We start from the raw sequence: 20111 nt of genomic DNA, 5'->3' as shown, positions 1-20111 counted from the left end.
CGTAATTAAGTTGCTGCGCGCAAGCCTGAAGATGAATGTCGATCCCACACAATGGGAGTTCTACTGCGTTATCCCCGAGTCCCGCCCCGATCACATCCGCGTCCGGAATAGGTGTTAGGTACAATGTATCCATGAATATGATCAAGCCAGATACAAATACAAGCAATATGGTATTGCATCAGATCCGCCCTTTTTCCATACATTGTATTACCATCTTCCTTGTCGGTTGCAAAAGTACCCTGATAGTATCTCTTATACAAAACACAAAGAATCTAGAACTATCTAGAAGAACTTCTGTTTGAGAGGACCTTTTGTTCTTCACTCCTTACGAAACAAGGTCGAGATACGACTCTTTAACTGCCTCGAGCTAGCTGCCTTCCTGTGTCCTTTGCACTGATGTAGCAGCTGCAAGATCTTTGCCTCTGGGACTAACCAGACGGAACGGCCGCCGGCACCACAACCTGGCCAGGGTTGCGTACCATATCGACTGTGAAGCAATGCAAGCAAGCTCACCTTCAGGTTCTCACTAGAAAAGCTTCCCTGGTCTATGCCTAAAGTATCTGTCTTTCCCAACCTGCATATAAATGTCATTTGTAGGGATACTTGAGCATTCTAGAACTGGTTATCGCCCTCCTACCCATGCGCTTCTCGTACTTGATAGAAAATTATTATGTGCAAAGCTGAATCGCAAGCAGCCGCTGCTACGATGGATGCTAAAACCCCAGAAAATACAAACCAGGCGCCCGCCTGTGGTGCCCTTATTTCGTGTACTGTTCGCCGGATCCTCTCGCGCAACTCCATTAAAACATCCAGCCCCAGACTTTCATATGCCCGAAAATCGTAGAAACATCATCCAGCCAGTTGGTCGCCCCCCAATTTCCTTACGCTTCCCCCCCATCACCCAGGGAGCCACCCGACCCGCTCCATGGGCCAGCGTATCCAAAGCCTCCCCGCCGCGCCCAGGGCGTCGTATATGCCAGACAGGAGATGCTCGGGCCAGCCCTTGGTGGTCCACTTGAGCTCGAGGACGCTCAGCAGCACGACGAAATGCGCAAATATGGCCAGGGCGACCGGGTGCCTGGCCTTGACGCGCTCGATAAAGTCGTCCGAGATGTGGTACATCCAGCCAAAGACGACCTGCGCGCTCGTCTGCCGCGTGCTCATGTCCTTTTCGAACACGGTCGCGTACGACGCCGCGAGCTCGGCAAACGCCGACGCGTACACCTCGCGGTCCGGGTCGTCTGCCCGGATCTGCTGGCGGATGACGTCGCGGAGGTCCTTCATCGGGGTGCTGCGGGTCGCGAACCCGCCGTCGGCGAGGGGGTCGCGGCGGCGGCGGTAGTACGACTGGTGGCTGCCCGAGGCCATGCTGGAGCGTCGCTCCGAGCTGCCGTCGTGCATCAGCCTCTGCTCCACGTCGGGCTCGCTCATGACCTGGTCTTCGCCGTGGAGCTCGTCGAGGTCCTCCTCGGTCATGACGTCGTCGGGGCCAAACATCTGGTCCATCAGGCCCCACGGCTGGTCATCGCTGACGGAGCTCATGCTACGTCCCTTCCTAGCCCTGCGGGCCGTCTCGGTTGCTTTCATGACGGACCGCAAGCCGCGGAAGAACACCAGCCACTCCTCGGTCGTGCTTATGCCTCTGGTGGCTGCAGCAGCCACTGCGCTGCCATCGATCAACCCATCCCCGTTGAGTGCCCCATTCGCGATCAGTGTCTCGGCACTGCCTTCTCCTCCTACGGGGCTTTCGGCGTCGAATAGAAGATAACTCCCTGCTTGAGGGCCGCGGGCGAATATGTATATACACGTCAAGCCTGTAAACACGTTCAACGCATCGCAATTGTCGGCGTTGAGGTCGCCGAGCAACGGGGTGGCGAGTCGGAGGGACACATCCCAGTGGTGATCGACCTTGCGCCGTATGTGTTGGCGCTTGGCAGAGTTTGGGACGCTCAGCTGTGCTAGGTGAAGGCCTGCGACGGCCAGGATGGCGTGTAACACGAAATGGTGCTGGAAGCCGACTTCCGGGGCTGTAGTGGCCCAAAACCGCTGGATGATGTGGGCGTTACCAAACGTTTTGGAGGTAAAGGTGACGAAGTGGTGGAGGAGATGGAGGTCGTCATAGTCCAGGCCACCAGTCATCATGGGAAGCCCGGAGCTGATGCTGGTGTAAGGGGTTTGCTGGTAGGGAGAGGCGGGAGGAAGTTGCTGCTGGTGAGGCGCAGTGGGTGTGACAGATGCCGAATGCTGTTCAAGGGCCGCATGGGGACTGGTTGCTGCCATGGCGAGAGCCCCTAGATTCCTAGTGGCTAGGGGGAATAGGCCAAATGATCGCCTTTGCGGAGGCGAGCGTACGGTTGTCGGCGGTAATGGTGGTAGAGGCAGTTGCTGGACGGGAGCGGCGGGAGAGCTATCTATAAGGCTGGATAACGGCCCAACCTCGGAAGTTGAGGACAGCGGGCCATTACCGTCGTTACCTGATCCGTTGCCGTCGGTTGCCGGTGCCACAGTCGCGCTCAGGCTGCAGACAAGCCCACGAATGACACAGTTGGAACATGCCGGCCTCAGCTCATCGCACTGGAGCAGGGAAGATTGGTGAGCTTTGATGTGCAAGATGTGACCAGAAGAGAAGGGCTGGGGTTTGAAGCAACTATCGCAAGACTCAAGCGAGCTGCGGTAATTAGGTGGTGAAGAAAAGCAATGTCAAGTGTATATGTGAATCGTCAGACTGGGCAGAGTTGGTAGTATATGCAGCCATTTTCTATTATGAAAAAGGGACGAGGATGGAGAAAACAGTGCCAGGGCTAAACCAGGATGGGCAAAAGATACGACGAGCAAGGTCGATGAAGCGAAAGGCTTGATGGGGATGGTATGAACACCCATCCATCCAATTGACATGAGATGAAAACCATTAAAAAAAAGCGCACCTTTATCCTCCTTCCTTTACAGTATGCACATCCGTGCCTCGACTTTCGATGCGTCCGGCGCCTCGCGACCGGTGGAGGCGCGGAAGCGGCTGCGGAAGCGGCGGTGGTAGCGGCGCCGCCATCACCATCACCATTAACAGCAACAGGCTCCGCGGTGCCCTCAACCGGGGACATGTCGGTCGGGGGATCGGGCCGCGGGATCCAGGAACAAGGTTAGTGTTGGGGCCACCCCGGTGGCGGCTCCCCGCGCCGGTTCTTGGCCGTACAAAACAGTATGTATCCTCGTTGTGGGTTTCTCCTTTTCTTTTCCTTTTTTTATTTATTATTATTTTCTTCTCCTTTGTTTCTCTTGACGTCAATTAACACGTCGCGTAGCGAGGTTCAAGCCACTCTGGTTCCTTTCCCCGTGGATCAAATCAAGCCTCTCGGAACCAGGTGAAAGCCACGCGAGCGACTTAGCGGGACGCGACCTGGGATTGAACGAGTGGCTGTTTAGTCTGGTTGGTTGAGAGAGTGTATGAGTGCGGACGTATGGCGTATCATGACATTTGATCGTTTCCTTTGAAGTGGGACAGCAATGGGTTTTGACATTAATTGTACTCAATTAATAGCGGTAGCGTGGGTACGTGCGTAACGCGTAAAGCGTAAGGGAGTAAGTCCGCGGGCGAGCGGGTACAAGGACTGGAAGGTTCTGCACAGGCGGACAATGCAATGTGATTTGTGTGATTGATTCCTTGAATTGAATATGCTTTTGCATTTTCTTGATTGCATCCTGGACGGCCCCTTATTGGTAATCCCTACCTAGCTATCTACGAAGTATCAAAAAAAAATTTCCCTCTCTTTTTAAAAGCGAAGGAGTCAGACCTACTTTTCAGACGATAATTTTCCAGTTCATTTTACTCTCTGCACTGGACTTTGCATTGCATCGCGCATTTTCTTCGCCTGGTTTTTCCACCTTGAACATCAACCGGCAAGCACCCGCAAGATCCGGTGCGGGGTCAAATCACAAATCGGGGTTAGGGTCTTATTTGTGCTTCACAAGTCACTTGGCGAGTTCGGGGCGAATCTGCAGCAATGAAAAAAAGCGGGAATTCAAAAGGCGCCAACGAGTTCAGCTCTTCCTTTTGAAGCCTTTCCCCACCATTCAATAGTCGCAACGGTCTTCTTGGCCGCGGCCCAGATCGGAGATCATCTCAATATATTGATCGCGCATTGACCTCTTCGGGCACACGGCGAGATTACCACTACTAGGTCAGGCTCACCAAATCCAGACGGCTCTCGTCCGTCATCACAACCGGAATCCTTCCCCGCCAATCAAAAAATCACAGCAAATACCGGTAATTCCCCGCGAGCTGTGCTTCCGTCGGTCCGTTTTTCCCCAGCGTTTGACCACGGTCCAGCTTCGCGTTCTGCCTGCCCAGGTACACCCTCGTCGCGGCCGCGAACCCGATAGCCAGCCCCGTGGCAGCTAGGTTGACGATGAAGGCTACGAGGAACCGCGGAGCGCCGCCGTAGAGATAGCTAGCCCAGATGTTGGGCGTGTTGCAGAGCGCGTTGATGAGCGCGATGGCGGAGGCGCGCTTGGCCGCCGGCTGCGACAGGGAGCCCGTGATCCACGAAAGCGTCACGACGGCAGACGAGTAAAACGACGCCGGGAGCAGCATCATGGCCGTGTACCTCGCCCCGATAGACAGCGTCGAGACGGCAATGACGTTGGCCACCAGCGTCACGCCCAGCGGGCCCACCACGTGCCAGAACCGCTCCTGCGTCCGGTCCGAATGGAAGCCGTTGATGAGCATGCAAAAGACGCAAAGGATGAACGGGGGAGCCGTCAGACCGTAGGTCGTGTTGCGGTCGTACCCCAGCCCACCAACCACGGAGGGAAAGAAGTTGACGACGGCCCCGACGATGTAGGTCGCATACAGGGTGCCGCAGAGCAGCCACGTCTTGACGTCGGTCAGCGCCAGGACAAGGCCCCTGGTCGCCGTGATCTCGTCCGAGTTGTCCTCCTGCCCCTGGTCTTTGATAAAGTTCCATTGAACCCACTCGCACTCTTCCTCCGTCAAGGTCAGGATTTTCTTGTTGGAATTGGGCAGTATAAAGGCAAAAATGATTGCCAAGCCGGTGGTCATAACACCCTCCACAAGGAACAGCCAACGCCAGCCCTCAAGCCCATGCTTCCCTTCGAGGTTTAGGATGGCGATTGCAAAAAGACCTCCAAAGGCATTGCCGAGCTGGGATCCCGAGTAAAGAATGGCGGTACGGAAGGCGTACTGTCTGCGGTTGTAGAAGAGCGACAGGAAATACAGCGCGCCGGGAAAGAAGATGGCTTCGACAAAACCCAGAAATATGCGGGCGGCGAGTAGGCCACCGTAGTTGTGAACAATGGCCATCAGCGCGCTGACGATACCCCAAGCAGCCATGCCGAGACAGATATACAGGCCTGGCCACTTGATCTTGCCCACAATCATGTTCGAAGGGATTTGCATCAGAACTTGATCGGTGGAAAAAGATTGTATGTCAGTAAGCAGTATTGACATGTCATTCAGCTACTTCACAAGTGCCACTGGTCAACACTTACTGTATCCAACAAAAAGAATGGAAACGGCCGTCTGGTACTGGACAGGGCTTAGGCTCAGGTCGCGCTCGATGTTGGCCAGCTTTGCCGAAGCAATGTTTTGCCGATCCAGATAGTTGAGGATATACATGACCACCATGATGGGCATGATGATCAAGTCCATCTTCAGAGTCGCCTTGCGACCCAACCGTCGGTACTCGTCCTCGCTGAGCGCCGCCAACTTCGCCGGCATGGTCAACCCTCCGACCATCGGCGCGTCAACATCCTTCCCGATGTCGTCATCCTGTTCTGCCACAGGCCTCTCGGTCTTGTCTGCCATGTTCTCCTGCTCGTGCGGAAATGGTGTATTGCTCACACGAAGCTTGTGGCAGTTTATTCCTGTGAGTTCATCAAAACCAGCCAGTCTCAGACTGAAAGAACGTTTTACTTTGTTCTGCACCCACTTATCAAAGGTAAGCCGTCGGAGAGCTGCCCCGGGAAACATGCCTTCCATGAGTCAACCATACGTTAGGTGGATGGTCGAGTTCTTTTGCCCTGTGGGGGTGAACTCCGCATCTCCACGTACACCGACCGGTTACCGGTATGCATTGTACTCCCCAACGAGTATCGGTGGGGAAGGAAAGGAACGGTGAGCCGAGGAACCCATGGTTTAGCAAATCCTGATGACACGGAAAACGACCTGGTTTTACGATTTCTCTCTGGTATCGTTGTGATTCCAACCGCACGCGGCCGTGAGGAGTTGTCTCCATTTGAAAGTCCCATAACCCGACAGCGCAGAGCTGGCGAAAAGTTGTTGTGAGCCGGAACTGCTCCCCAAGCCCCATGGGGCACCCCATTCTCTTTTGCTCCGAGCAACACCCGAATTGTGGGGGTGAAAATCATAGGGTGGCACCGTGGGGGTCCAATCATCCGTTTCCCAATGAATCCCATTTCTTGTCGAAATTGCGCCTCCCCATCTTCTCTCCACCGTCCTGATGTCGAGGCTTGGCTGTCTCGAGGAACAGATTTGATGAGTTAACTGCGCAATGTACAGTGCTTGAACAGAAACAATTTTCAATGGGACAGTATAATCCAGTGATTGACTGCAGCAAACATGGCCATGTATCTACGCAATATACTCCTCTAATATCTGGCATGAAGTGCCATTACAGTTTTACCCTTCTGAACACCTCGTGCTCCACCCGCTCTGTATTGACCATCTCCGGCACAACCTCGCCCAGCCTCGTCGCGCCAGCAAGCGCCATGTTGGTTTCGATCTCCATCCTCAGCATCATGATCAACCTCCTGACCCCAGCCTCGCCCCATCCGTTCGTCATGGAGTAGAGCGCCGGCCTGCCCACCCCGACGGCCGAGGCGCCCAGCGCCAACGCCTTGAGCACGTCCGTCCCCCGCCTGACCCCGCCGTCGAGGAACACCTCGAACCTGGACCTCGTCTCGGGCGCAAGCAGGTGCGGCGCATGCCGCCGAATCTCCAGCAGCGTCAGCATGGGCGCCTGCGCCGTGTCCTGCGACCGCCCGCCGTGGTTGGAGAGCACGATGCCGTCGACTCCCGCGCGGTGCGCCAGCACGGCGTCCTCGACCGTCTGCACGCCCTTGAGCACGAGGGGCAGGCTGGTGGCGGCCCTGAGCCAGTCGAGGTCATCCCAGGTCAGCGTCGGGTTCAGCAGCGTCATGCTGCCGGACTTGGCGACGCCGGCCGCGAACAGCGGGTCCTCGCCGTCGGCGGCCTTGATGCGGTCGTCGCGCTCCCGCCGCCCGATGACGGGGCTGTCGACCGTGACGAAGATGGCGGCCGCGCCGAGCCGCTCGACCTTGCGCAGCAGTGCGCGCGTCCGGTCGTAGTCCCGCCCCGTGTACAGCTGGAAGCACAGCGGCTGGTTGGGGGTCGTGCGCGCCCCGAACACGGCCTCGTGCGCCGCCGTCGTCGGCATGCAGTACACGATGCCCTCGTGCCCGCACGCCCGGGCCAGGCACTGGTCACCGTCCTGGTGCGCGTAGCGGCTCAGCCCGGTCGGGGTGATGTAGATGGGCAGCGAGGATTTGATGCGCCCACCAAAGTAGCTGCATGACGTGTCGATGGTTTCGACGTGGCGGAGGATGCGTGGGCGGAGGGCGATGCGGTTGAAGATGCGTCTCGGGTCTTGCATCGAGATCTCATCCTCCGCCCCGGACGAATAGTAAGCCCATCCAATATCGGAAAGGTACTTTTTGGCGGCGCGCTCAAAGTCTGAGACGTTGAGCATGGATGTGAGGGGTGGATGTATCGGTTGTGCAGAGCGAGAATCGTCCGTTGCTGGTGACGGGACTTCTTCTGCTGTTGGCACTAGGGTTGTGCTCTGCGGGTTGATGGTGCCTACGAGACATGACGGTGCGAGCGTCTTGGTGACGAGGTCCGGGTCATGGACGGACTCATACGACGAGGTCGCATCCCGGCCAGCGGACTTTAAGATGATGCGGGCACCACCGGGGTGGAGTTCAAGAAATTCTAGAAATAATCAGCATGCTTCTCGCTCCATTCCAGACTAGCCGGACAGAAATGGGTGCCGAATATGAGCTATGGGGCTGAGTTTTCATAGGCCAGCACGAGGAGTATCAAGAAGCCGCAAACCCATCTGACTGCATGACATTAACGAAGAATGACAAGACAGAGGAGACTTCCAAGACACGGAAATTAATATGGACAGGCTTACCAGTGACATCCCATACTTGGCCATGGATGACTATCCAACATGAGCTTTTAGAGTTGTGTCTTGACAGTTCAGCCGCGTCGATATAGTCGTCCATACTTTGCTTTAGATTCGAATCTTGCACTTCAGTTTGAGGACCAAGAAACCAAGTGGATTTACATTGATCATAAGCTACATGGTAACGGCTGCTTTCTCAAAGTGCCGATCATGAAATTTTGCAATTTGGGAGCTGCCAGCTCGCTAGCAAGAACCCCCACAAAACCAATATTCGTGGGGGGTTGGGTTGGTGCGTACAGTAAGCAACGCAGTTTCATGGGGTATCAATCATCAAAAAAGTCCCCGAGTTCTCTCCAGCTTCGGGTCATGAATCGCTTTCCCCGCATGAGGAGACATGGTGTGGCTTCATTGTAAATGGCCTAGCGTGGCCACAATGCGGGGAAACCCGTATTTCGTACTTTACAGTCTCCAGCAACCGTCGTTGTTGCTGGGGTTCAGTCTGTCATTCAGTGACGGCTGAAGCGCGGCTTTTGGAACAAGCGTGACAGTAGAGTCCCTCTTTTGGTCGACATCCTTCCGGAAACCCGGTGGATCAAGACTTTTAGGTTTGAACAGAACAAGGCTGCGCGCAGCAGACGCGAGAACAAGAGAACGAGAAACAACGCTGTACAAGATATGTGCTTTCGAATGTGCATTGCTGCTATTTTTCCGGGTTGACATCGTACTCGACGTCTGTTCGAATGATGTATTTTGCCCCTTTGCGAACCCCGGTTCCTTCGTGCAGCAGCGCACCCTTGCTTTCGCCATGAGGGAATAGTGCGATCGATCCCATTATTGGCCTCACAGGGTACGCATTCATAACACCTTCACGCAGACTCGGCGTGAAGAACGTCGTCTCACCACCCTCAAATTCGTCATTGAGGTAGACCAGGAAGGTGAACAGGCTAGACTGTGGGTTCTCTGGAGGTGATGCGTCCCATAGATACTTGCCGGTACCAGGCTCGACCCCTGAGGGCGGCCAGGCGCCGTCAAAATGGACTCGATACTCCGCACCGGGGACGTAGCGATACACCCGGAAGCGGCGGTTGATACCATGCACCTTGCGGCCATCCGCTATGGCAGGCACAAACGGCTTGACGCGGTCCCACAGCTTGTCATGGAAGGCTTGGTCGACAATCCAGTACACATTGTGTGCGAGGATGCTCGCTTCGGCACCATCGTCGCGGACTGGGGCGTCGGGGAGGTAGCCAACGGATTCCATGGCGCCCACAATAGCTCTACATTCGTCTGGTGAGAGTACGTCTTTCATGAGCGATAGCTTGGGGACAGCCGGGTGGTGATGATGCGTGATGGTCGGAGGGGTAGATGACAGCTCGACGGCGTTGTCGGTACTGAGGTAAAGAACTGCGTCATGGAGATTCGGGGGCTTTCGATCGGGCCCTGGTGTTCGCTCCAAAACTTGGAATTTTTCCTTGATATCTGTAGCGCACGACTTGAAGATGGTGCCGTCCAAAACGCTTTGATGCATCGGCCACGATTTGCCTTCTTCTCGCAAGCTCCAAATAGCCTGGATAGCGACTGGGTCGGAAGTTATCGACACAGGAACGTGTTTAACATCCCATGTTCCGGTCACCCTCGAAATGGCATCCAGAACCTTCAGCAACAACCTTTGCCTGTCCGTCCAAGGCGGTAATCCAGCCTCGGCCCCCTTAACCGACAGCCCGCTCGTAACGTCCAGGTCTCTGACCCAACGACACAAAGCCCCCAACTTGGGCGCCTCATTGCGGATCCGCATCTCTGCTAGCAGCACCAATGCATCTGTGTACTTTTCGTCAACCAGAGCACCAGAAATACGGGCCGTCAAGTTCATAGATCCATCGCCAGTGCTGTTGGCGCCCGTTGTGCAGGCCTGCCGGAAGTCGTACACGGCGGAGCGCAGATCTCGACACGCCTTGCTCTTGATGGCAGCTGGGTGCTGCGCAAGGGTGCGGAGCGTGTCGACGGCCACCTCCACCTCTTCGGAAGAGACCACGGCGTTCAGATTGTGGCTTTGCCCAACGGCGGCTTGTGCCTGTGGCGCGTCGTCGGGCGGCGTGAGACGCTTGGTGGGGGCATTTTGAAGCTGCGTTTCTGCCTTGCGCTTGTTTTTACGGGCAGCTTGCTTTGTTCTTGACATTGTGGACGCCCTGAAAGACTGCTGCAGAATGAATCGTGAAGACTCCAAACAGCTGCCCCGTATACTGATGGTAGGTTGTTCAGGGATAGTGGATGGCCAGCAGCGGGTAGTTTTGTCCGGCCTGCCAATGTGCTTCGTTGCGGCGGAGGCGAAATCTAAAATTTTCCCCCACCGAGTTGTCACGTGTGATGCGGGGCTTCAATCCAACAGAATGCCTGTTGGGGTTACTATGTAATTTCACCCACCACCCCGGACTTGCCGGACTTGCCGGAGTAATTCAGGCTTGCGAACTCGAGAGGAAGCCGCGGCTGCCAAGGAAACCAAGAGATCGTCGCCGATGGGAGTGGATACAGAGACCGAGACCCGCGATGCCCAAGACACTTGGGACTTTCGAACGATTTGAAGAAGCTCTCGTACACCTGTGTTTCCGTCCATCACTGCCGGCAAAAATCACTAGGCATTATGAGGGTAGCATCGGACATAAGTCCCACGTTGTGCGTCGTAATATACGACCAAGACCCATTTACCCCATATCCAGCCCCAGGTGGGCTGTCGTCATTAGGTTACTAAAAGTCAATCTCCGGATTTCAAACCTAAACCAAGTACGGGGTAGGGAAAGAAGTCAAGTTTTTTTTTTTTTTTTTTTTGTTCTTGTCAATATTGTTTTCATTCTCTTTACCTGATTTTCCCGACCGGATGCCACTGCCTCTCGTATAACTTGCAAATATCAAATCTCTTTCTCAGCACTTGGTAGTTTCAAGCCCTCCCAATACTCGCAACCCGCACTCGCTCTGATCTGCTTGAAGTCATCACGGTCTTACCGACTTTTGGACTCCATCCGCATAAGAATGCACATGTACCATATGTGGATGTCTATGGACGCCTTTTTCCATCCAAGGATGGATCCCTTTGCGCAGAAATTTGGTCATCTCAAGGCGAAGATCAACCCCGCAAGCGGACCCTCTCCTGACAGCCCTCCGGCCTCCTCCCCATGACTTGAGGAAGCATCTTCTCCGCAATCACACGAAGCTTATACCAACTGGTAGTAATGTTCCGATGGGGTAGCACGTGGTATACACGATTTTTTACAAGACTAACCTCAGCTGTTCAACAAAAGGGCCGATCCCCCCTGTGGCCAATCGCACGAGACAGGAAAAGTTTTCCCGGCAATGTATTTGCTCGTGGATGGATCCAATATTCCTATAGGCAAGGATCAGTACCAGGATCATTTCTTGTCACCATGAACGAGGTAGCCTGTTTGCCATTGTACGAAGGCCGGCTGATTAAATGGTATAAAATAATGGACGAGGACGCAGAGAGACCCGTACGTCGGACCTTCTCCCCTCGTCTTCTGCCACCCATCTTTGTTCTTGTTGGTCCGTTGCGTTTCGCCTGATCTTGTCACAAAAGATGCGCTTCTCAACTTCCCTGGCGCTGCTTGCCTGCACCGAACTGTCCAAAGCACAGTTTGGCGTCAAGTACGATCAGTACGGTGGCAGTCCAGCCGTGTATCCGTCCCGTAAGGATTTCCATCAATAAATGCTAGACGTAATACATACTGAGCGATGCCTTGCTAACATACATATTCTGGCAGCACACACATCTGGAGCTGGAGGATGGGAAGATGCTTTGGGAAGGCCAAGGACTTTGTTGGCAAGCTGACGCCAGAAGAAAAGGCAAGCATGGTAACTGGTACGTATAAGCTCCCGAGTCCAAGGATATGCACCAGTCTGCTGTACCCTAATGATTGGAACTAACCATCTTTGCAGGCACACCTGGCCCTTGTGTCGGCAATATCGCTCCAATCCCGCGTCTCAACTTCAAAGGCCTATGTCTTCAAGATGGTCCAGCCGCTATCCGCCAGGCACTCCTTGCCAGCGTCTTTCCGGCTCAGCTCCACCTGGCTGCCACATGGGACCGCGATCTGGTCCGCAAGCAAGGTGAGCTGATGGCCCAAGAGTTCAAAGGAAAGGGAAGCCACGTAGCCTTGGGTCCTGTGGTCGGGCCATTAGGGCGCTCTGCATATGGCGGTCGCAACTGGGAGGGCTACTCTCCCGACAAGTATCTGTCGGGTGTCCTGGTTGAACAGACGGTCCAAGGGATACAGTCGGCTGGAGTTCAGGCCTGCACCAAGCACTTCATTGGCAACGAGCAAGAGACTCAACGAAACCCAAGTGTCGTGAACGGCGTGCAGGTAGAAGCCGTCTCATCCAACATGGACGACCGGACCATGCATGAGACTTACCTCTGGCCTTGGTACAACGCCGTCAAGGCCGGCACCGCATCTGTCATGTGCTCCTATCAGCGCATCAACGGGAGCTACGCCTGCCAGAACAGTAAGGCCCTCAACGGTCTGCTAAAAGGCGAGCTTGGCTTCCAGGGCTATGTGATGTCTGACTGGGGTGCTGTTCACACCGGAATTGCCTCAATCGAGGCTGGTCTTGACATGAACATGCCCGGGAGTCTCTCCTTTACCTCCGTCGGGTCCGCATCATTCTTTGGAGACAATGTCACCACCGCGCTCAAGAACAACACACTCCCTGTCGACCGCGTCGACGACATGATTGAGAGAATCATGGCACCTTACTTCCAGCTCAAGCAGGACCAAGGCTTCCCCCTTGTGGACGAAACTGGCCCCAAGATTCCTGGCAGCTTCAACACTGGCCCCTGGCCACACAACTATACGCTCGGTCCGCTGGTTGACGTGCGTGCCGATCACGGAGCCTTCATCCGTGAGGCCGGCGCGGCTGGCACCGTCCTCCTGAAGAACGTCAACAAAGCCCTCCCGCTCAAGAAGCCTAAGAACATCGCCGTCATCGGCAACGATGCTGCAGATTTCACCGTCGGAGAGTACACTGCAGGGCTCAACATGACTGGTTTCAGCAACTATGACATTGGGACTCTGCCGATCGGCGGCGGCTCCGGAACTGGACGCTTCAGCTACGTGGTGTCGCCCTTGGAGGCCATCAAGGCGCGTGGAAGGGACTATGGTGCCCTGGTGCAGTACTTTACAGACAACAAATTTATCGTCGCTGGCGGGCTTAGCAACCTGGCCCCACAGCCAGACGTGTGTCTCGTTTTTGTGAAGTCTTGGGCCGAAGAAGGAACGGATAGATTCTCCTTGCTGCCGGAATGGGACTCGACCAAGGTGGTGGAGATGACCGCCAGGAGGTGTGGCAACACCGTCGTCGTCGCGCACGGAGCCGCCCCCAACGTCTTCCCCTGGCGCGACAACAAAAACGTCACTGCCATCATCGCAGCTCACATGCCCGGCCAGGAGACCGGCAACGCGATCGCCGACGTGCTTTTCGGCGACGTCAACCCCAGCGGCAAGCTCCCCTACACCATCGGCGCGAGCGTCGACGACTACGACAAGAACTTTGTCAACAGCACCGAGCTGCTCCAGTCCACGGACCCCAACATCTGGCAGTCCGACTTTGTCGAGGGCCAGCTGATCGACTACCACGCCTTCGACGCGCACAACAAGACGCCCGCCTACGAGTTTGGCTTTGGGCTCAGCTACACGACCTTTTCGCTCTCGGGCCTCAAGACCACCGTGTCGGCGTCCAACGCCCCGCGCACGCCCTCGGCCGACGCCAAGGTTCAGCCCGGCGGCAACGTCGAGCTGTGGGACGTGCTGGCGACGGTGACGGCCACGGTCAAGAACACGGGCGACGTCGCGGGCGCCGCGGTGCCGCAGCTGTACGTTTCCCTGCCGGCCGGCGAGGCTGGGAGCGGGACGCCGGTGCGGGGTCTTCGCGGGTTCGACAAGATCAAGCTCGGCGCCGGGGAGAGCAAGGCCGTGGAGTTCCACCTCACCAGGAGGGACCTGAGCTTCTGGGACACCAAGGCGCAGGCCTGGAGGCTGCCGACCGGTTCCATCGGTGTCGATGTTGGGTTTAGTTCCAGGGACTTGATTCTCAAGGGGGAGGTCAAGGTTTGATTTGGCGAGAAAAGCTAATGATGTGATGCGTGGACGGAGATCATGATGTGTTCTGTTTAATAGTATAACAACTTATTTCTTAGTATTAATAACGCTAGTCACGAACCATATTAATTTCTCACCATAAATTGACACGCCATCAATCAACTTTTCTGACGTCTACCAGATCGATACCTTGGGTACCTAGGTAGGTAAGGTAGGCACTTTAGTTCAGGTAAAACTGTTACAGAGAATTGTGTGCACAGAATAAAGGAGTATGAGCAAAGCCAACCCGAGTGCACCTTCCCTGCTTGTTTGGGTTGGCAAAGTCTCAGCTACAATGCGGGAACGGGGGATCAGGTTACCAGGACAATGAGCTTGATATTCTGCCATTGGACTTTCAGGTGCTTCAGAATACCCCTTTATCAAATCTAGATGGATGCAACCACTGCGGTGCGAAGTTGTTCCAAGGAAATAACCGGAGCTAGTGCCAAGGATTTATGTCAAATGCTTGTTTGCATTCAATTTGGCAACTTTCAAGGGTAGTGCTGTATATCGTAAACAAAGGGAGCAAGGGGATGGATGCCTGTCATGATGGTAGGAGGAACTAGGACTGGGATAGCAGGTATGGGAAGAAACTTGGCATGTAAGTTTGATCGATGATAATCACTGACGTAGTAGCCGGGACATCCGGGATCTTGATCAATATTTGGTTTGGGTTCAAGAAGGGCTTCAGATGACATGGGCGAAGTTAACCACCTCGATGTTGAAGCAGGAGCGGGGAAATGGGGTGGCAATTTTGGTGCTCCAGCCTCACACTCGTTCTATTTCAGCCAACTGCACAATGCCATAGCTCCCCCGCAGCCAATCCTCTGCATGGACGGCAACTTCCAAGAACCACAAGTCTTACTTACCCGACTTGTATGCATCGAGCTCTGACATCTATGGTACAAATCAGATACATCGCGATGGCAGGTATACAAAAGCTCAACGTCCAAACGTTTCCCCGTCCGCCAGCGCTGCAAAAGATTTCCCGCCACATTCAGATCAAGTGGGACGGGCACCTCATCGCTGATACCAAGGACGCCTACTGGGTTTTAGAAACCCATCACCCGCCCAGTAAGTGTAGCCATCAGAACCTTGCTCCCCCTGTGGCATCCAATCGATTCCAGCAAGTACCTTGGGTATGCTAACAATAGAAATAAAAAAAACCCCCACCGAACAATCAGCATACTACCTCCCACCCTCCTCCATTATCGCCCCTCTGGCCAAGACTGCACGGCGCACCTATTGCGAGTGGAAAGGTCACGCCACGTACCACGCCATCACGCACCCGACGACGGGCGAAACGGTTCAGAACAAGGTCTGGTCGTACGAGAAGCCGACCGAGGGTTTCGTCGCCATCAAAGACTACCTGTCCTTCTACGCCAACGCTCCCTGGGAGTGCTACGTCGACGGCGAAAAGGTCCAGCCTCAGCCGGGCGACTTTTACGGCGGCTGGGTGACGAGTGACATTGGCGGCATCGTCAAGGGCCAGAACGGGAACGCGGATCCGTTTGTATAGTTTACTCGGGCCTTTGATATCTTGTCACCCGACGTGATCTGAAGCACAAAAGATTCGGGACGGGAGGTTTGGCACAGAGAAGTGGTTTTTTTTCGCGAAATCGCTGTCTTTTTTTTCATGATTTGAGACCCCCATGCCAAAACAGCAAGGTACTAAACAAAAATGTACTGAACAATACAAGCCAAGAAACAGAAACGCTGTACACCTTCCCAAAGCCAAAAGAGAGCCCTTTTAGCTAGGTAATTCATTTCATTGTGATATCCGCAACCACGGCCCTGTGGTCACTCATGAAGAGGTTGTCGACAAAGTTGGCGCGGACCTCGTACTTCTGCACCGTGTAGGGGGCGTCGGCGTTGGGGCCGATCCAGACAAAGTCGATCCTGCCACGGCCAGCACCCTGCTCAAAGGCAGTGTAGGTGAGCTCCTCTCCGCTGCGCTGGGCCTTGGTGGCGACGTCGTGCACGTCCTTGACGAAGTTCATGTCGGCCAGGGCCTTGGCGGCGTCTCCACCGGCGACGGAGTTGAAGTCTCCGGTCAGCGACACGGGCAGCTTTCCGCCCTGGGCCTTGAGCATGTCCTGGATCTGGGTGACGGCGACCTTGATGCCGGCGATGCGGGCCTCGGGCGACACGTTGTCGAGGTGCGTGTTTGCGTGCAGGAAGCGCTTCTTGGTCGCGACGTGCTCGAACACGGCCAGGGTGACGATGCGGCTGCTGCCCGCGCCGGCAGCCTTGCTGGGCTTGTCGGGCGTCTCGGTGAGCCACTTTGTCGCGCTCGTCACCACCTTGAGGTCCTTTGTGTTGTAGATGATGGGGCTGAACTCGCCCTTGGACTTGCCGTCCTCGCGGGCGACGCCGATATGGTCCCAACCGGCGCCCATGCCCTTCTTGATGTCGGACAGCTGGTTGCTGAGCACCTCCTGCAGCCCAAAGATGGCGGGCGCGCCGGCGGTGGCCGGCTTGGCGGCAATGTCGGCCATGGTCTTGACCAGGACGGGCTTGCGGTCGCTCCAGGCCTTCTCCTGCTTCTCGCGCCTGCTGACCTCGGCGTCGAACCTGATGTTGAAGGACGTGACGCGCAGGGCGAGGGGCTTGGCCTGACGGGGGATCAGCGCCCCAGCGTCGACGGCCGAGGCTGCGGCCAGCAGGAGGGCGATGAGGTTGGTGGGAAGCATGATGGCGATTTGTTGTGGATATAAGAAAAAGGGACAATGAAAATGAATAAAAAAAAAGTACAGAGAGACTGAAATCAAGACAGACAAAGGAAACAAAGAAACAAGGAGAAAAAGAAAAGAGAAAGAAGGAAAAGAGGGCAAGTTACTGCAAACCTCGACTGAATGACAGTGGGTGGTGGGAAAAAGAAAGACCAGAAGGAACTGACATATGCGCACCTTTGCAGATTTATAGTCTTTCTACATGTTGATACAGGTGCCCTATAGGGCCAAAAACCGGAATGCTTATCCATTCTTCCTGAGTCGCTAACCTGTCGGCGATCAAGGCGCAGCAGCTAACCTTGGACTTTCGGTTTGCCTCAATGCTGTTTTTGACACTTGCCAAGACAATTATATCCCACATTGGCTATTTCGGGACGATCCCGCATGAACGACAGAACCTTGATCGGGGTAATGATGTGGATAAAACTCCGGCTCACCCAATCCACCACGACCGGATTTTAACAGCGGTCAAAGCAACAACTACAAGAATTCACCACAGGGACATAATAATAAACAAGGCACAAATTTATGGGTTTTCCCAGGGGGATATGTATTGGTTCGCTTCGATGAGCCTAGCATCAAGATATATTTATATGTACAACAAAGGTAATTGGTAAAGTTACAGGCAGGCAGAGAGAGAGCCTGGGGGTAGTGCTGGTTCTACGGGGGGATCATCAACTAGGATTTTCAACTTCCTGGTTTGGTCCCTGTGAGGATCGGGTCCAGCTCCCCCCTTATGAACACGACTCGTGCGACTACTTATGACAAGAGTTTACTCGGAATCCTCCAGCTCCATCTCAGCCTCTTCGACAAGCTGCTCAGCTGCACGCCTGGGCAGGGAGCGGCGGCGGCGGTTGCACGAGGTCTGCTTGTTGTCAGCGGCGGCGGCGGCGGCCTGGACAGGCTTGACCTCCTTGATGCTCTTGGTGCCGCTGTTACCGCTCTTGTTGTTGTTGGTGCTGGAGGCAGCGGCAGGGGCAGCGCCACCGCCACCAGCAACAGTGATGGTCTTGTCGCCACCGGCACCGTTGGCGGAACCACGGATGGTACCACCGGGGATGACGTCAGGGCCAGGGGCGGTGTCGTAGCTGGTCGAGCGGCCCCAGACGCTGAAGTTGACGGCCTTGTCGGTGGACTTGTAGATGCCGGGGATCTTGGCGCTGGTGCCGGGCATGGTGGTGGCGGTGTTGCCGGTGACCTCGATCTGCATACAGGCGACGTAGAACTCGGCCTGGCCGTCGTGGGCGCCGTGCAGACCAATGTGCTCACCGCGGAGCAGGTACTGGCCGTTGGGGATGGAGGCGGGGATGACGGCGTTGACATTGTCCTCGCCCCAGCTGCACCAGGCGTCGGTGCGGAGGCTCTCGGGGCTGCCCTGCTTGCAGATCAGGCTCTGGTGGATCTTGTACCAGTCATCTCCCTTGTCAGTCTTTGCGTCGGAGACGGGCGAGACGTAGACCTGAGCCGGGCCGGGGTGGAGCATTCCGGTGGCCCCGAAGCCCTGCTTCATGGCAATCTTGTCGCCGGCCTTGACCTGGATGACGTCCTTGGCACCGACGGCGCCCTTGTTGCACGAGAAGTCGGCGACGGTAGGGGTGATGGATCCCTGGGGGGTCTTGTTGAACTTGATGGGCATGAAACTGTTCTGGTGCTTGCGGATAGAAGCATTGTCTCCGCCGACCTGCTTGCCGTTGAGGATGGTCTTGTCGAAGGTGTAGTGGGCGCTGGTAAGCGAGGCCATGCCGATAAGGGCGGCGGTGATGGTTCCGGTGGTCTTCATCTTGGCGGTAGGGAAAAAAAAAGGTTGATATCTTGAGAAATTGGATATCGGGTGTTTGGCAGCAAGCACAAGTACTCTCTTTGGAGCTTTTTTTGGGGAAAAAAGGGGGTAAACAAAGGGTTTGAAAGCGAAAAGAATGGACTTCAAGTCTTTGAGCAGTAATGCAAAATCGATGCCAGTCAAGACACGAATGTAAAGATTGTGATATAATTTGGAAGTGAATGAAGGAATGTAAAAAAAGCTGTTGAAAGAGATACTCTGGCTGAGCTGATCTACAAAACAATCCAAACAGATCTACGAGCGGACCAAGTCGATATATATATCACATCGAGTTCACGACGGCACCCACGGCCGCAAGCGCGCGCTTGCAATCTGGGCAAGGCGTCGCGAAAGATCGTCATCGCCATCGTCCCACATGATGGGCTGAATGGCATCTTTGGTGGGCAGAGAACGGGGGTTGTCTGTTAATGCGATGCAATTCGTAAGATTTAGGGGGTCGTCGCTTTAACGCCAAGGAAGCTAGGAGAATTCTTCCTTCAATGATTACTCCTTGATAGGAATTTCGACCGTCGTCGGCGCCAAGACATGGTCGGCGCCAAGATACCGTTCGGCGGCCACCCCGACAACAAGCAAAGAAATACCGGGGCCGAGAAAGGGGATATGCAGGGGACCGTGTTTACCATTGTATTTTAGTGCTGCCGTTATCCGATTTGAGAGGGTCATACCGACCAGAAAAACACTTATCCAAAAATACCTTAGCTTGCCTTACTTGCCAAGCTTGCCTACCTTACAAGCGGGTGTCAAACTAAACCTGTACACCAACCAACGAATTCTGGCGGCCAGCTTTTGAGAAAGACAGCTGCTTCAACAGCATGCCAGCAGCCCAATACTTGTTATATTCTAGACTAATTAGCAAACCTCTGGAGACTACTCCGAAAGCAAGATATACTCTCTGTTCTTTTTCTTTTTTTTTCCTGGCGCTAGAAAGTCCCAATTTCCATGTGTTGAAGACTAAAGTTTGCGCAGATTTTGGTGTCCCTGGTTTTCATACCCCTTTGCCTACCATGCCTTGCATGCCTATCTACAAATAGGTCGTAGACACTGGCAAGACTGGACAGAATGATGAGAGCAGGGTTACTGAGGGTCATGTGGAGATTCCTGAGGGCGATCAATGTGAGAAAATTGGCGTTTCCTTTTGATCATTGTTCATTTGATTTGGTATATCCACAAAATTCTAGAATGCGTACGGTATGGCTTCCTTGCGTTCGGT

At 54.8% G+C, this 20111-nt stretch overlaps 8 protein-coding genes across 8 annotated transcripts; 2 read left to right on the top strand and 6 right to left on the bottom strand.

Moving 5' to 3' along the window:
- Positions 1–534: 534 nt before the first annotated feature.
- On the bottom strand, positions 535–3499 carry MGG_07636 (uncharacterized protein). Its single transcript, XM_003711515.1, has 2 exons — positions 2925–3499; positions 535–2574 (listed from the first exon to the last, which is right to left on the bottom strand). Exons 1-2 carry the CDS (start codon positions 3096–3098, stop codon positions 898–900), a joined length of 1851 nt encoding a protein of 616 aa, XP_003711563.1. The 5' UTR covers positions 3099–3499; the 3' UTR covers positions 535–897.
- Positions 3500–4150: 651 nt separating this feature from the next.
- MGG_13442 (nicotinamide mononucleotide permease) lies at positions 4151–5944 on the bottom strand. Its single transcript, XM_003711514.1, has 2 exons — positions 5506–5944; positions 4151–5418 (listed from the first exon to the last, which is right to left on the bottom strand). Exons 1-2 carry the CDS (start codon positions 5819–5821, stop codon positions 4247–4249), a joined length of 1488 nt encoding a protein of 495 aa, XP_003711562.1. The 5' UTR covers positions 5822–5944; the 3' UTR covers positions 4151–4246.
- Positions 5945–6545: 601 nt separating this feature from the next.
- On the bottom strand, positions 6546–8286 carry MGG_13441 (cytochrome b2; the record flags this gene model as incomplete). The annotated part of the gene is made up of 2 exons (XM_003711513.1): positions 6546–7987; positions 8193–8286. The coding sequence occupies 2 exons, from the start codon at positions 8284–8286 to the stop codon at positions 6648–6650; spliced, it is 1434 nt and encodes a 477-aa protein (XP_003711561.1). The 3' UTR covers positions 6546–6647.
- Positions 8287–8886: 600 nt separating this feature from the next.
- Positions 8887–10362, bottom strand: MGG_13440 (oxidoreductase; the record flags this gene model as incomplete). Its single annotated transcript, XM_003711512.1, has 1 exon — positions 8887–10362. One exon carries the CDS (start codon positions 10360–10362, stop codon positions 8887–8889), a length of 1476 nt encoding a protein of 491 aa, XP_003711560.1.
- A 1381-nt stretch (positions 10363–11743) lies between these two features.
- Positions 11744–14410, top strand: MGG_07634 (beta-glucosidase 1). Its single transcript, XM_003711511.1, has 3 exons — positions 11744–11881; positions 11957–12054; positions 12132–14410. Exons 2-3 carry the CDS (start codon positions 11979–11981, stop codon positions 14303–14305), a joined length of 2250 nt encoding a protein of 749 aa, XP_003711559.1. The 5' UTR covers positions 11744–11881; positions 11957–11978; the 3' UTR covers positions 14306–14410.
- A 727-nt stretch (positions 14411–15137) lies between these two features.
- Positions 15138–16084, top strand: MGG_07633 (uncharacterized protein). The gene is made up of 2 exons (XM_003711510.1): positions 15138–15403; positions 15514–16084. The coding sequence occupies exons 1-2, from the start codon at positions 15208–15210 to the stop codon at positions 15846–15848; spliced, it is 531 nt and encodes a 176-aa protein (XP_003711558.1). The 5' UTR covers positions 15138–15207; the 3' UTR covers positions 15849–16084.
- MGG_07632 (endonuclease/exonuclease/phosphatase) lies at positions 15916–17181 on the bottom strand. Its single transcript, XM_003711509.1, has one exon. The coding sequence runs from the start codon at positions 17020–17022 to the stop codon at positions 16093–16095; it is 930 nt and encodes a 309-aa protein (XP_003711557.1). The 5' UTR covers positions 17023–17181; the 3' UTR covers positions 15916–16092.
- A 405-nt stretch (positions 17182–17586) lies between these two features.
- On the bottom strand, positions 17587–19076 carry MGG_07631 (fungal cellulose binding domain-containing protein). Its single transcript, XM_003711508.1, has one exon. It carries the CDS (start codon positions 18839–18841, stop codon positions 17834–17836), a length of 1008 nt encoding a protein of 335 aa, XP_003711556.1. The 5' UTR covers positions 18842–19076; the 3' UTR covers positions 17587–17833.
- Between the last annotated feature and the right edge of the window lie 1035 nt (positions 19077–20111).

This window comes from Pyricularia oryzae, chromosome 3 (assembly GCF_000002495.2).
Source record: "Pyricularia oryzae 70-15 chromosome 3, whole genome shotgun sequence".
Taxonomy (NCBI): domain Eukaryota; kingdom Fungi; phylum Ascomycota; class Sordariomycetes; order Magnaporthales; family Pyriculariaceae; genus Pyricularia; species Pyricularia oryzae.
The sequence above is the reverse complement of the archived record's forward strand: the minus strand, read 5'-3'. Positions and strand labels throughout refer to the sequence as shown.

Bases quoted from the DNA above. Each gene is read 5' to 3' on its own strand.
- MGG_07631 (XM_003711508.1), bottom strand. From the start codon at position 18,841: ATGAAGACCACCGGAACCATCACCGCCGCCCTTATCGGCATGGCCTCG.
- MGG_07636 (XM_003711515.1), bottom strand. From the start codon at position 3,098: ATGTCCCCGGTTGAGGGCACCGCGGAGCCTGTTGCTGTTAATGGTGAT. The intron at 2,575-2,924 runs GTGCGCTTTTTT...TCCCTGCTCCAG, and splicing joins GTAAAGGAAGGAGGATAAAG to TGCGATGAGCTGAGGCCGGC.
- MGG_07634 (XM_003711511.1), top strand. From the start codon at position 11,979: ATGGGAAGATGCTTTGGGAAGGCCAAGGACTTTGTTGGCAAGCTGACG. The intron at 12,055-12,131 runs GTACGTATAAGC...CCATCTTTGCAG, and splicing joins AAAGGCAAGCATGGTAACTG to GCACACCTGGCCCTTGTGTC.
- MGG_07632 (XM_003711509.1), bottom strand. From the start codon at position 17,022: ATGCTTCCCACCAACCTCATCGCCCTCCTGCTGGCCGCAGCCTCGGCC.
- MGG_13442 (XM_003711514.1), bottom strand. From the start codon at position 5,821: ATGGCAGACAAGACCGAGAGGCCTGTGGCAGAACAGGATGACGACATC. The intron at 5,419-5,505 runs GTAAGTGTTGAC...CCACCGATCAAG, and splicing joins CATTCTTTTTGTTGGATACA to TTCTGATGCAAATCCCTTCG.
- MGG_07633 (XM_003711510.1), top strand. From the start codon at position 15,208: ATGCATCGAGCTCTGACATCTATGGTACAAATCAGATACATCGCGATG. The intron at 15,404-15,513 runs GTAAGTGTAGCC...CCGAACAATCAG, and splicing joins AGAAACCCATCACCCGCCCA to CATACTACCTCCCACCCTCC.